This window comes from Bombina bombina, unplaced genomic scaffold (genome assembly GCF_027579735.1).
Source record: "Bombina bombina isolate aBomBom1 unplaced genomic scaffold, aBomBom1.pri scaffold_701, whole genome shotgun sequence".
Classification (NCBI taxonomy): Eukaryota; Metazoa; Chordata; class Amphibia; order Anura; family Bombinatoridae; genus Bombina; species Bombina bombina.
In genome coordinates this window covers 149,305-164,350 of record NW_026511611.1, presented here as the reverse complement: position 1 = coordinate 164,350, position 15,046 = coordinate 149,305, and the positions used below count along the sequence as shown (strand labels likewise).

Genomic DNA, 15,046 nt, shown 5'->3' with positions numbered 1-15,046 from the left:
CAAGACTTTAGCCAAAGCACTCTGCGCGCCATGACAGCAAACCCTGAATTTTTCGCCGCTAATCTAGCTAATTGCAAAGCGGCATCTAAAACAAAAGAGTTAGCCAATTTAAGTGCTTGAACTCTGTCCATAACCTCCTCATACGAAGATTCTTTACTGAGCGATTTTTCTAGTTCCTCGAACCAGAAACACGCTGCCGTAGTGACAGGAACAATGCATGAAATTGGTTGTAGAAGGTAACCTTGCTGTACAAAAATCTTTTTAAGCAAACCCTCTAATTTCTTATCCATAGGATCTTTGAAAGCACAACTATCTTCGATAGGAATAGTAGTGCGTTTGTTTAGAGTAGAAACCGCCCCCTCGACCTTGGGGACTGTCTGCCATAAGTCCTTTCTGGGGTCGACTATAGGAAATAATTTCTTAAATATAGGGGGGGGAACAAAAGGTATGCCGGGCCTTTCCCACTCTTTATTTACTATGTCCGCCACCCGCTTGGGTATAGGAAAAGCGTCGGGGGGCACCGGAACCTCTAGGAACTTGTCCATCTTACATAATTTCTCTGGAATGACCAAATTGTCACAATCTTCCAGAGTAGATAACACCTCCTTAAGCAGTGCGCGGAGATGTTCTAATTTAAATTTAAATGTCACAACATCAGGTTCAGCTTGATGAGAAATTTTTCCTGAATCTGAAATTTCTCCATCAGACAAAACCTCCCTCATGGCCCCTTGAGATTGGTGTGAGGGTATGTCAGAACAGTTATCATCAGCGTCCTCTTGCTCTTCAGTGTTTAAAACAGAGCAATCGCGCTTTCTCTGATAAGTAGGCATTTTGGATAAAAGATTTGCTATGGAGTTATCCATTACAGCCGTTAATTGTTGCATGGTAATAAGTATTGGCGCACTAGATGTACTAGGGGCCTCCTGTGTGGGCATAACTGGTGAAGACACAGTAGGGGATGATGTAGTATCATGTTTACTCCCCTCATTTGAGGAATCATCTTGGGCAATATCATTATCTGTTGCATTACTGTCCTTACTTTGTTTGGACACTATGGCACAATTATCACATAAATTTAAATGGGGAGACACATTGGCTTTCATACATATAGAACATAGCTTATCTGAAGGTATAGGCATGTTAAACAGGCTTAAACATGTCAACAAAGCACAAAAAACGTTTTAAAATAAAACCGTTACTGTCACTTTAAATTTCAAACTGAAAACACTTTATTACTGAATATGTGAAAAAGTATGAAGGAATTGTTCAAAATTCACCAAAATTTCACCACAGTGTCTTAAAGCATTAAAAGTATTGCACACCAAATTTCAGAGCTTTAACCCTTAAATTAACGGAACCGGAGCCGTTTTTACATTTAACCCCTATACAGTCCCAGAATGAGGCTCTGTCTATAACTAGAAAGGCCCCCATCTGAAAAAGGTGTCCAACACAGTGCCTGCCGTTTTTCTAAACGTTCCCCAAGATTATAATACCAATAATTAGTTAGAATCTGCATAATATGCCTAGTAAAGCAATTGTTTTAGCCCAGAAAAATGTCTACCAGTTTTTAAGCCCTTTATTCTTTTATGTTTAACTAAGAAAATGGCTTACCGGTCCCCATGAGGGGAAATGACAGCCTTCCAGCATTACATGGTCTTGTTAGAAATATGGCTAGTCATACCTTAAGCAGAAAAGACTGCTAACTGTTTCCCCCAACTGAAGTTACTTCATCTCAACAGTCCTGTGTGGAAACAGCAATCGATTTTAGTTACTGTCTGCTAAAATCATCTTCCTCTTACAAACAGAAATCTTCATCCTTTTCTGTTTCAGAGTAAATAGTACATACCAGCACTATTTTAAAATAACAAACACTTGATAGAAGAATAAAACTACATTTAAACACCAAAAAACTCTTAACCATCTCCGTGGAGATGTTGCCTGTGCAACGGCAAAGAGAATGACTGGGGTGGGCGGAGCCTAGGAGGGATCATGTGACCAGCTTTGCTGGGACTCTTTGCCATTTCCTGTTGGGGAAGAGAATATCCCACAAGTAAGGATGACGCCGTGGACCGGACACACCAATGTTGGAGAAATAACTATTTTTTGTATAGTCACTGAACTGTTTTTATGATATATATGAAGTGTTTCACGTTTGTATTATATATCACGTGGTTGGCTAAGCAACAAGGATGCATTTGTATCGTATAAAATAACTTGTCAGCATAAATAATGACCTGTCACTATAAATGTAAAAAAGAAGTATAAATAGAGGCAGATGGATTAGAATTGCCATTAGCTTGAAAAAGGCTCTTTGTGAGATGAAACGCGTTGCTGCTATGGTTAATCCAAAGAAGTGTCTGTGAGAGACACCGTACTCTGTGGGAGTGGTTTATGTTCAAATGGAACTCCAGGAGGGGAGCTCTGTGGCTTACTTCTCGTGTCCACCTTTGGGAGTTCTAAAGTTTGTGTTGCACCCGTAAGGAGGATAACAAATATCAAGGAGGATTACAAATATCCAGAACTCCGGATCAACACTAAGGTACTGATCGCTTGTTATATATTTTTGGCAATTTCAAATTGCTTCATCCTGCATAGGAGATCAGATACATTGTATACAGCTAAACACAGCAACAATCATTTGGTTTGTTCCACTTCAATAATAATCATTTTTTTAGCACTGTTTTTACTTTCTTACTTTGTCCGCAGCAGAGTTTTTACTTTTGTTATTATATGTTTTATGAATTGATAACAAATACCCTGTGAATTTTATATAAACCTTCTCTATATACATAAAGACCTACTTATCTGTCTGTATATGCAAAAGACCAATACTTAAATCAATTAAAATCACCATTGTAGTACCTCTCTCCAACCCCCACTGGTATTTATTATGTGGGTTCTTGTTTGCATAGCTTTCCTATAACCAACACAGCTGTAATTTAATTTTCAATATAAATGCTGGCGTAAATAGGCAAAAGAAGCATTTCAAATACAAAATAAAGGTAAAGGGGCTATAAGTAATCAACTTATTACACTCCAGATGGTGTGACGGATAACCCGGCTACATCGATTGGGAAGCTCCGCCAAAGGGGTCCTGCTTCCTCCCTGCCGACTGCAGCTATGTAGCTGGCAAGTAACCACAGCCTGTAGCCACCCCTGATGCCCGACAGCACCAGTACTCAGGGTCCCACCCTGTGGCAGACTCCAGCTACCCAGAATAGGTAGCTCTGCCAGAGTGTCCTTCCTCTGCCTGGAACAGGCTGCTATGTAGCCCAGGAATGTGATTATAGCAGGAGCCCACCCAAATAACTAGGTGAAAATAGAACTGAGTTTATTGGGACAAACACACATCTTTTAGACACACACACATCTTGATAAAACAGGGAGACAATGCCACAGTTTCCCCCCCATTCCCGCCCCTACAGATTGACTGGCGCCTCCATAGCAACCATAGTCCCACAGAATCCCAGGACACAGTGGTGACGGTTTTGGGGTGATCCCGGGGGAGCGGCGGCACTTCCAGGGTGTCATTTGAAAGCTCCCCAGATGCCGCAGTCCAAAAAGCGACACGATTCGTTATTGGGGACCGGCGATACAGGCCGTTGAAGTTATGGGGGTAGGGGTGTCCAAAACCCCTGGTTCCCAAAGCAGCTCCCCTCTGGTAATTCCCCCACCTCTTGTCCTCCCTAGGGGCTACTAATCCCCAAAAGATCGGAGCTCTGGGGCACATGGTTGCTGGAGCGACCAGGGGTAAAGTTAGCGGGTGTCCTGCTGTCCTGTGGCCAATTGGGAGTTCCAGGAGCCCAGACAGCCTGAGAGGAGTTAGGCGGGTGTCCATTGTGAGGCGGCTGACCGGGAGTTCCAGGAGCCCAGCCAGCCTAGGAGGATTTTCCAGGTCATAGACCAGCTCTTCTCTAAACAAGTTTGGAACACAAAACCATGCAAACAAAAGCTTCCATAGATTGTGGTTGCTCTGAGGAGCCCAAAACCACTGAGAAACAACAGGGGTGAGGTTGTATTGGAGTGGCATGTCCCCCCTAAAGTTCGGCAGACCCAGCTAGACATTTAACGGGTCGGCCTGGGGCTGTCCGACGGTGGCCCTCAACTTCTCGGGTGCTGGGAGAGGTGTTCCCATCTCTCCAGAGCTTGGGGCATCCTGGGGGGTTCTGGCCGGCGTTTATACCCTGCGCCCTGGGCGCAGGATTAGTCACATAAGGCAAAGTCCCAAACAAGTATGCCAAGGTCGGCTCCCAAACAATTGCTATCCAACAAGTTCCAGGGTCCTCAAGTTCCAGGGCCACACTGCCTCTCTCCGTGACACTCTGTTTAGTACCGGCAGACCCACCCCAGACCAGAGGGGGAGGTTGCTTCTTGGTGGAGCAGGCAAAGCTTGGGTGCCAAAACATGTGGCACCAACTGTATAAGCTTTTCTCCTCCTTGCCTAATGCCACGCCTGCCCCCGGTGAGAAATACTCTGGGACAAGAAAAGGGTAGAGACCCTGCCAAGCTACTGAGGGGAGAGACCATTGGTGTCTCTTCTCCCGAGGAGATCTACCACTGGGGAGGGAGCTCTGCTATCTCCGCTCCATGGGAAACTGTGCTGCCGCTGGGGAGAGAGACCAACTGTCTCCTCTCCCAGAAAGGGATTCGGCCGCTGGGGAGAGATATCGATACCAGTCTCTCCCTGCAAGGGCGTCTCTGTAAGGGGAGGGAGGACGACTACCTCTGCTCCCGAAGGATGGATCTGCCCCTGGGGAGAGAGACCGACTCTCTCCTCTCCCAGAAAGGGGTTCTGTTTCCGGGGAGGGAGGACGACTACCTCCGCTCCCAGGGGATGGCTCTGCAGCTGGGGAGAGAGACTGACTGTCTCCTCCCCCGGCTCCTGGCTCTGCCACTGGGGAGAGAGACTGACTGTCTCCTCTCCTGGCTCTGCCGCTGGGGAGAGAGACCCACTGTCTCCTCTCCCGGCTCCTGGCTCTGCCACAGGGGAGAGAGACTGACTGTCTCCTCTCCCAGAAAGGGGTTCTGTTTATGGGGAGGGAGGACGACTACCTCCGCTCCCAGGGGATGGCTCTGCCGCTGGGGAGAGAGACTGACTGTCTCCTCCCCCGGCTCCTGACTCTGCAGCTGGGGAGAGAGACCGACTGTCTCCTCTCCCAGCTCCTGACTCTGCCGCTGGGGAGAGAGACTGACTGTCTCCTCTCCCGGCACTGCCGCTGGGGAGAGAGACCGACTGTCTCCTCTCCCAGGAAGGGGTTCGGTTTACAGGGAGGGAGAATGACTACCTCCACTCCCAGGGGATGGCTCTGCCACTGGGGAGAGAGACCGACTGTCTCCTCTCCCAGGAAGGGGTTCTGTTTATGGGGAGGGAGGACGACTGGCTCTGCTCCCTGGTTTCCTGGAGCTGTTACAGGTGCTGGGCAGAGGACAGCGGCTCTCTGTCCTGTTGTCAGCGCTTCTGCTGGGGTGGCTCCCTTGTACAAGTCTATAAGCTCAGAGCCAGACTGCTGATCAGGATCCAGCAGCCCTGGTTCCCTTTATCTTTGTTGCCACTCCTCCATGGTTGAGCTCCATGAATCCCAGAGGGATGCACCCCAGATCTGTATGCCCTTGGCACGCTGCTTAACAAGATCTAGCAGCCTCTTGTATTCCTTGATCAGTGCCTCTTCCTGATCAATTATAAAATCCAGATCTTGGAGCCAGGATTCCTCCAAGAGATCCAGCAGTTCCTCTTGGAGCCCAGAGATATCCTCCAGACCCTGGTCTGTCTCGCTCCCAACCTGTGGGTCTTCTGTTCTTTTTGTAAACAGCAATCCAGGGCTGCTGAAGCCAAAGCCCTCTGTGGGGGAGCCTTCCTCCAGCCATGGCTGCCCTTGCATAGCGAGCCATTGGAGGGCCCAATAGCCGTCCTCCACTATGTAGCTGGCAAGTGACCACAGCCTGTAACCACCCCTGATGCCCGACAGCACCAGTACTCAGGGTCCCACCCTGTGGCACACTCCAGCTACCCAGACTAGGTAGCTCTGCCAGAGTGCCCTTCCTCTGCCTGGAACAGACTGCTATGTAGCCCAGGAAAGTGATTCTAGCAGGAGCCCACCCAAAGAACTAGACAGACTAGCATTCAGGTGAAAATAGAACTGAGTTTATTGGGACAAACACACATCTTTTATACACAAACACATCTTGATAAAACAGGGAGACAATGCCACAGTTTTCCCCCCATTCCTGCCCCTACAGACTGACCGGCACCTCCATAGCATTCATAGTCCCACAGAATCCCAGGACACAGTGGTGACGGTTTTGGGGTGATCCCGGGGGAGTGGCGGCACTTCCAGGGTGTCATTTGAAAGCTCTCAATCCCCAGATGCCGCAGTCCAAAAAGCGGCATGATTCGTTATTGGGGACTGGAGATACAGCCTGTTGAAGTTATGGGGGTAGGGGTGTCCAAAACCCGGTCCCCAAAGCAGCTCCCCTCCGGTAATTCTCCCACCTCTTGTCCTCCCTAGGGGCTACTAATCCCCAAAAGAGCGGAGCTCTGGGGCACATGTTTGTTGGATTGACCAGGTGTAAAGTTAGCGGGAGTTCCAGGAGCCCGGACAGCCTGAGAGGAGTTAGGCGGGTGTCCGTTGTGAGGCGGCTGACTGGGAGTTCCAGGAGCCCAGCCAGCCTAGGAGGGTTTTCCAGGTCATAGACCAGCTCTTCTCTAAACAAGTTTGGAACACAAAACCATGCAAACAAAAGCTTCCAGAGATTGTGGTTGCTCTGAGGATCCCAAAAGCACTGAGAAACAACAGGGGTGGGGGGTAGCCTTAGCTGTCTGGTATCCGTGACAGATGGTAAAATGGATCATTGGCAACAAATGAAAGGGGAACATTATTACAGTAAATTGTTCCTCTAAGAAAGATGGGCCTGCCAACCAAAACTCTGAAATACCTGAATAATAACTGTGGGGGTCTGAAATAATGGAAACTATCCTAAGGATGGTTTTACCAGGATATAATTCAAACTAAAGGTCACTGAAATACCCTGTGAACCTGATTCTTGACGAGAGGGAACAACTGAAAATTGAACTATGAAACAGCAAACATTAGGATCCATAAATTACAAGGATAATTAAATGAACCTATAGTTTTCTGATTATTGTGCCATATAGAAAGGACAGATAAGCGCATTCCAGGAGAAAAGGGTAGACTATGGAGCTACCAAGAAAATAAAAGGGAAAATAAAGTAAAAAAAAGCTCACATGATTCTGATTCCAACTATGCAAACAACTTTCCAGTTTACCTGTATTATCAAATATGCTTCATTCTCTAAGTATCCTTTGCAGAAGAGTAGACCAATGAAGGCTCATAGTACACATGGGTATTTAGTAATCTATAGCAACAGTGCATTGTTACATATATTATTACTCTATGGCAGCAGTGTTTGCAACAAAGACACATGGACGCTCCTGAAGTCTTATGAGACCTCCTAGATTCCCAAAGAATACAAAGAGAGCAAAACCAATCTGATAGCAGAAGTAAATTGGAAAGTTGTTTAAAATTGCATGCTCTTTCTCTGTATAGTTTAAACATGCCTTACATTGCCATTCACTGCAGCACTTGAATTAACTGGATCTGCTCTCTAATTCCTGTTTGTATTACATTTTATATATACAGTATATTAACATGTATATACTGCATACTTACCTGAATGTTTACAAGATCAGAAAAACTTGTTTAAAAGATTTAATAGATGTATCCTTATAATATACAAGAGATGAGGCCCAAAGAAAATGTGGGTCAAATGGATGCCTGCTGGGACAGCATATTGATCAGCAATCCCATATACCAGGTGTGAAGTCTTGTCGCTCTCTAATATTAACTAGCCCCTCATAATCTTAGTATAGGGACAAATCTGTATGTTCCAAAGCTATGGTAAATACAAGATACCCCAGTAATAGCAACATTGCTTAAATTGATTTCAATGATGCAGTATTTAATATCTTCTTCATTACATATGTAATTACTTGAGTAAGGGCCCCGGAAGCCCATCATTGATACCCATCTTCTGAATTAATCTTATAAAAATATCGATTTGCATATAACTTCACTAATGAGTTGCTACCACCTGTATCCAGAAATGTTCAGTTGAAATTAAGAGAATATGACCACATGGACAGCAATGAGTGAGTTAAACTCATAAGAACTTAATTAGTGATATGCATTCACATCAAATTTTTCTTTCTTAAACGTTAAAACAAAAAATGTAATAATGAGAAACGGATGCGGCAAATGTGTCAATGACAATTATTTCACAATGATTTAGGTTCCAGAGCTTGCAACTGCTGCAGAGTCTACTTGAGCAAGAAACGAACTGATATTATACATTACCTAGCGGTACTCTAGCAGCACTTGCATCAGGGTTGATCCAAAAGGACAGCCAGGAAAGGACAACAATGAGCAATGTAGGGGCATAAACACCCATCATATAAAATCCTACATATGTAATTACTTGAGCAAGGGCCCCGGAAGCCCATCATTGATACCCATCTTCTGAATTAATCTTATAAAAATATTGATTTGCATATTACTTCACTAATGAGTTGCTACCACCTGTATCCAGAAATGTTCAGTTGAAATTAAGAGAATATGACCACGTGAACAGCAATGAGTGAGTTAAACTAATAAGAACTTAATTAGTGATATACATTCACAAGAGTAGGTTGTTGTAACCACATCTGATTGCTTGTGCAAGTGACATGACATGAAGAGAAAGGTCTTACATTCTGCTTACCATGATGTAGTAAAGAGCTAATGATAAAACAAAAAATGTAATAATGAGAAACGGATGCGGCAAATGTGTCAATGACAATTATTTCACAATGATTTAGGTTCCAGAGCTTGCAACTGCTGCAGAGTCTACTTGAGCAAGAAACTAACTGATATTATACATTACCTAGCGGTACTCTAGCAGCACTTGCATCAGGGTTGATCCAAAAGGACAGCCAGGAAAGGACAACTATGAGCAATGTAGGGGCATAAACACCCATCATATAAAATCCTACTTGCCTCCTCAGGGTGAATATGACTTCCACACATGTGTAATACCCTTAAAAAGAATAAGTACATTTTAAATAGGAATAAATTACATTGAAAACATATTTATAAGATATTTAACAAAATGTGAAACTCCAGAAAACATGAATACAACTATTACCCTCAACCCTGGCTCCTAAAATGTCCTTACACTTAAAGGGAAAGTCTGCTTGAAAATTGCTATGGTTTGAAAAAAAATAGATAATCCCTTTATTACCCATTCCCCAGTTATGCACAGCCATCATGGTTATATCAATATACTTTTTACGACTGTGATTACCTTGCATCTAAGACTCTGCAGGTTGCACCTTATCTCAGTTCTTTTTACAGACTGGCCTTTTTAGCCAATCAGTGCTGACTCATAAATAACTTCACATGCGTGAGCACAATTTTATCTGCACAGTACACATGAACTAGCATTGTCTAACTGTACAAAACTGTCAAAATGTACTGAGATAAGAGGCGACCTTCAAGGGCTTAGAAATCAGCATATGAGCCTTCCTAGGTTTAGCTTTCAACAAAGAATATCAAGAGAAGAAAGCACAACTGATGATAAAAGTAAATTGGAAAGTTGTTTAAAGGGATATGAAACACACATTTTGTTCTTTCATGATTCAGATAGAGAATGCAATTTTAAGCAACTTTCTGATTTACTACTATTATCATTTTTTTTTCGTTCTCTTGGCATCTTTATTTGAAGCGCAGGAATGTAAGCTTACGAGACAGCCCATTTTTGGTTCAGATCCTGGGTGGCGCTTGTTGATTGGTGGCTTAATGTAGCCACCAATCAGCAAGGGCTACTCAGGGAGCTGAACAAAAAAAATGGGCTGGCTCCTAAGCTTACATTCCTGCTTTTAATAATAAAGATACAAAGAGAACAAAGAAAAATTGATAATTCGAGTAAATTAGAAAGTTGCTTAAAATTAAATGCTCTATCTGAATCATTAAAAAAAAAAATTAGCGGGTAGATTACGTGCGGTGCTAACGAGCAGTTTATGCTCACCGCTCACCTCTCACCTACAAACAATGCTGGTATTACGAGTTTTCTGAAACCCGGCGTTAGCCGCAGAAAAGTGAGCGGAGAGCAAAATTTAGCTCCACATCTCACTGTAATAACAGCACTGCTTACGGTAGCGGTGAGCTGGCTAAACGTGCTCGTGCACAATTTCCCCATAGAAATCAATGGGGCAGAGCCGGCTGAAAAAAACCTAACACCTGCAAAAAAGCAGCGTTCAGCTCCTAACGCAGCCCCATGGATTCCTATGGGGAAAGTAAATTTATGTCTACACCTAACACCCTAACATGAACCCCGAGTCTAAAAACCCCTAATCTTACACTTATTAACCCCTAATCTGCTGCCCCCGACACCTGCATTATATTATTAACCCCTAATCTGCCGCTCCGGACACCGCCACCACCTACATTATACCTATGAACCCCTAATCTGCTGCCCCTAACATCGCTGACACCTACATTATATTTATTAACCCCTAAACTGCCGCCCCCAATGTCGCCGCAACCTAACTACATTTATTAACCCCTAATCTGCCGCCCCAACGTCGCCGCCACTATAATAAAGTTATTAACCCCTAAACCTACGTGACCCTAACCCCACCTAACTTAAAACATAATTTATGCTTACCTGATAAATTTATTTCTCTTGTAGTGTATCCAGTCCACGGATCATCCATTACTTATGGAATATATTCTCCTTCCCAACAGGAAGTTGCAAGAGTCCACCCACAGCAAAGCTGCTATATAGCTCCTCCCCTAACTGCCATATTCAGTCATTCGACCGAAAACATGCAGAGAAAGGAAAAACCATAGGGTGCAGTGGTGACTGTAGTTCAAATGAAAAAATAACCTGCCTTAAAGGGACAGTATACACTCATTTTCATATAACTGCATGTAATAGACACTACTATAAAGAATAATATGCACAGATACTGATATAAAAATCCAGTATAAAACTGTTTAAAAACTTACTTAGAAGCTGTCAGTTTGGCTCTGTTGAAAAGGTAGCTGGAAAGCCCACTGCAAGTGGCAAATAAGACACTGCCCCCCCTCCCCCTTCTTTTGCATATGAAAAGACCCTTTACACAAACAGGAGCAAGCTGGAGTAGGTAGTCGAGCGTATTCACATAAAACTTTGGGGCTTGGTTAGGAGTCTGAAAATCAGAGCAATGTTATTTAAAAATAAGCAAAACTATACATTAATTTAAAAAAACAACTTTTATGGGCTATATAAATAGATAATCTACAAAACATTTATGCAAAGAAAAAATGAGTGTATAATGTCCCTTTAAAGTGATAGGGCGGGCCGTGGACTGGATACACTACAAGAGAAATAAATTTATCAGGTAAGCATAAATTATGTTTTCTCTTGTTAAGTGTATCCAGTCCACGGATCATCCATTACTTATGGAATACCAATCCCAAAGCTAAAGTACACGGATGATGGGAGGGACAAGGCAGGTACTTAAACGGAAGTTACCACTGCCTGTGAAAAAACCCTTTCTCCCAAAAATAGCCTCCGAAGAAGCAAGGTATCAAATTTGTTAAATTTGAAAAAGTATGAAGCGCAGACCAAGACTCCGTCTTGTAAATCTGTTCAACAGAAGCCACATTTAAAAAAGGCCCAAGTGAAAACCACAGCTCTAGTAGAATGAGCCGCAATCCCTTCAGGAGGCTGCTGTCCAGCAGTCTCATAAGCTAAATGAATTATGCTTTTTAACCAAAAAGACAGAGAGGCTGCTGAAGTCTTTTGACCTCTCCTCTGTCCAGAATAGACAACAAACAAGGTGAACGTTTGATGAAAACTGTAGTAGCTTGTAAGTAAAACTTTAAAGCACAAACCACGTCCAATATTGTGTAATAGACGTTCCTTCTTTGAGGAAGGATTAGGATACAAGCATGGAACAACTATCTCTTGAGTGATGTTCTTGTTAGATACCACCTTAGGAAAAAACCCAAGTTGGTACGCAGGACTACCTTATCCGTACGAAGGACCAGATAAGGAGAATCACATTGTAACACAGATAACACAGATAAAAGGAACTTTCCAAGATAAAGATTGATATCTATGGAACAAAAAAGGTTCAAACGGAACTTCTTGAAGAGCCTTAAGAACCAGATTTAAGCTCCATGGTGGAGCAACAGTTTTAAATACAGGCTTGGATCTAACCAAAGCCTGACCAAATGCCTGAACGTCTAGAATACCTGCCAGACGCTGGTGCAAAAAAAATAGACAGAGTAAAAATCTGTCCCTTTTAAGGAATTAGCCGACAACCCTTTTCTCAAAAACATCTTGGAGAAAAGATAATATCCTGGGAACCCAGGCTTTACTCCATGAGTAACCCTTGGATTCATAACAATCAGATATTTACACCATATTTATGTTCAATTTTCCTAGAGACAGGCTTTCATGTCTGTATTAAGGTATCAATGACTGACTCGGAGAAGCCATGCTTTGATAACATCAAGCGTTCAGTCTCCAGGCAGTCCATCTCAGATTGTTTCTATTTAGATGGTTGAAAGGACCCTGAGGTAGAGGGACCTGTCTCAGAAGCAGAGACCGTGATGGAAGGATGACATGTCCACCAGATCTGCATACCAGGTCCTGCGTGGCTACGCAGGCGCTGTCAAAAACACCAAAGCCCTCTCCTGCTTGGTCTTGACCTCCGAAGGAAATCCCACTCCCCCGGAAGAAAAGTCTGACGACTTAGAAAATCCACCTCCCAGTTCTCAACACCTGGGATATGGATAGCTGATAGACAAGAGTGAGTCTCTGTCCAGTGAATTATTGTAAGACTTCTAACATCACTAGGGAACTTCTGTTCCCCCTTGATGGCTGATGTAAGCCACAGTCGTGTATATTGTCCGACTGAGTATGATGTACCTCAGAGTTGCTAACTGAGGACAAGTCTGAAGAGCATGGAATATCACTCCCAGAATATTTATTAGAAGGAGGGTCTCCTCCTAAGTCCACTATCCCTGAGCCTTCAGGGAGTTCCAGACTGAATCCCAACCTAAAAGGCTGGCATCCATTGTAACAATTGTCCCATCTGACCTGCGGAAGGTCATACCCTTGGACAGATGGACCCGACATAGCCACCAGAGAAGAGAATCTCTGGTCTCTTGGTCCAGGTTCAACAGGGGGACAAATCTGTGTAATCCCCGTTCCTCTGACTGAGCATGCATAGTTGCAGCGGTCTGAAATGTAGACGCGCAAACGGTACTATGTCCCTTGCCGCTACCTATTAAGCCGATTTCATTCATGTACTGAGCCACCGAAGGGCGCGGATGGGATGAAAAACACGGCAGAAATTTAGAAACTTTGACAACCTGGACTCCGTCAGGTAAATTTTCATTTCTACAGAATCTATCAGAGTCCCTAGGAGGGAAACCCTTGAGATTGGGGATAGAGAACTCTTTCCTTGTTCACTTTCCGCCCATGTGATCTCAGAAATGCCAGTACTACGTCCGTATGAGACTTGGCAATTTGGATGTTTGACGCCTGTATCAGGATGTCGTCTAACTAAGGGGCCACTTCTATGCCCCGCGGCCTAAGGACCGCCAAAGCGACCCCAGAACCTCCATAAAGATTCTTGGGGCTGTAGATATTCCAAAGGAAAGAGCTACAAACTGGTAATGCCGGTCTAGAAAGGCAAACCTGAAAAACGAAGGTGATCTTTATGCATCACAATGTGAGGATAAGCATCCTTCAAATCCATTGTAGTCCTCTATTGACTCTCCTGGATCATAGTTAAGATGGTACGAATATTTTCCATCTTAAATGACGGAATTCTGAGGAATTTGTTTAAGATCTTTAGATCCAAAATAAGTCTGAAGGTTCCCTCACCTTGGGAACCACAAACAGATTTGAGTAAAAACTCTGTCCCTGTTCCTCTCTTGGAACTGGATGGATCTCGTACACAATGTAAGAATGCCTCCTTCTTTATCTGGTTTGCAGATAATTGTGAAAGGCGAAATCTCCCCTCTTTTTTGGGGGGGGGAATCTTTGAAATCCAGAAAATATCTCTGGGATATAAATTCCAATGCCTAGGGATCCTGGGCATCTCTTGCCCACGCCCGGGCGAAGAATGAAAGTCTGCCCCCTATAGGATCCGTTACCGGATAGGGGTCCGTTCCTTCATGCTGCCTTAGAGGCAGCAGCAGGCTCCTTGGCCTGCTTATCTTTGTTCCAGGTCCAATTGTCTCCAGACCGCCTTGGACTGAGCAAAAAACAGAATTTATGTTTACCTGATAAATTTCTTTCTCCAACGGTGTGTCCGGTCCACGGCGTCATCCTTACTTGTGGGATATTCTCTTCCCCAACAGGAAATGGCAAAGAGCCCAGCAAAGCTGGTCACATGATCCCTCCTAGGCTCCGCCTACCCCAGTCATTCGACCGACGTTAAGGAGGAATATTTGCATAGGAGAAACCATATGGTACCGTGGTGACTGTAGTTTAAAGAAAATAAATTATCAGACCTGATTAAAAAAAACCAGGGCGGGCCGTGGACCGGACACACCGTTGGAGAAAGAAATTTATCAGGTAAACATAAATTCTGTTTTCTCCAACATAGGTGTGTCCGGTCCACGGCGTCATCCTTACTTGTGGGAACCAATACCAAAGCTTTAGGACACGGATGAAGGGAGGGAGCAAATCAGGTCACCTAAATGGAAGGCACCACGGCTTGCAAAACCTTTCTCCCAAAAATAGCCTCAGAAGAAGCAAAAGTATCAAACTTGTAAAATTTGGTAAAAGTGTGCAGTGAAGACCAAGTCGCTGCCCTACATATCTGATCAACAGAAGCCTCGTTCTTGAAGGCCCATGTGGAAGCCACAGCCCTAGTGGAATGAGCTGTGATTCTTTCGGGAGGCTGCCGTCCGGCAGTCTCGTAAGCCAATCTGATGATGCTTTTAATCCAAAAAGAGAGAGAGGTAGAAGTAGCTTTTTGACCTCT

General features: G+C 44.1%; 1 protein-coding gene across 1 annotated transcript in view; it reads right to left on the bottom strand.

The window, feature by feature from the left end:
* LOC128643872 (glycine receptor subunit beta-like) overlaps positions 1-15,046 on the bottom strand; it is a gene marked incomplete at its 5' end in the record, with an annotated part of 191,207 nt that overhangs the window by 54,664 nt on the left and 121,497 nt on the right. Inside the window, one exon of the mRNA XM_053696644.1 lies at positions 8,938-9,090. Within this exon, the coding sequence (XP_053552619.1) occupies positions 8,938-9,090 (153 nt within the window). The remainder of the gene's footprint in view (positions 1-8,937; positions 9,091-15,046) is intronic.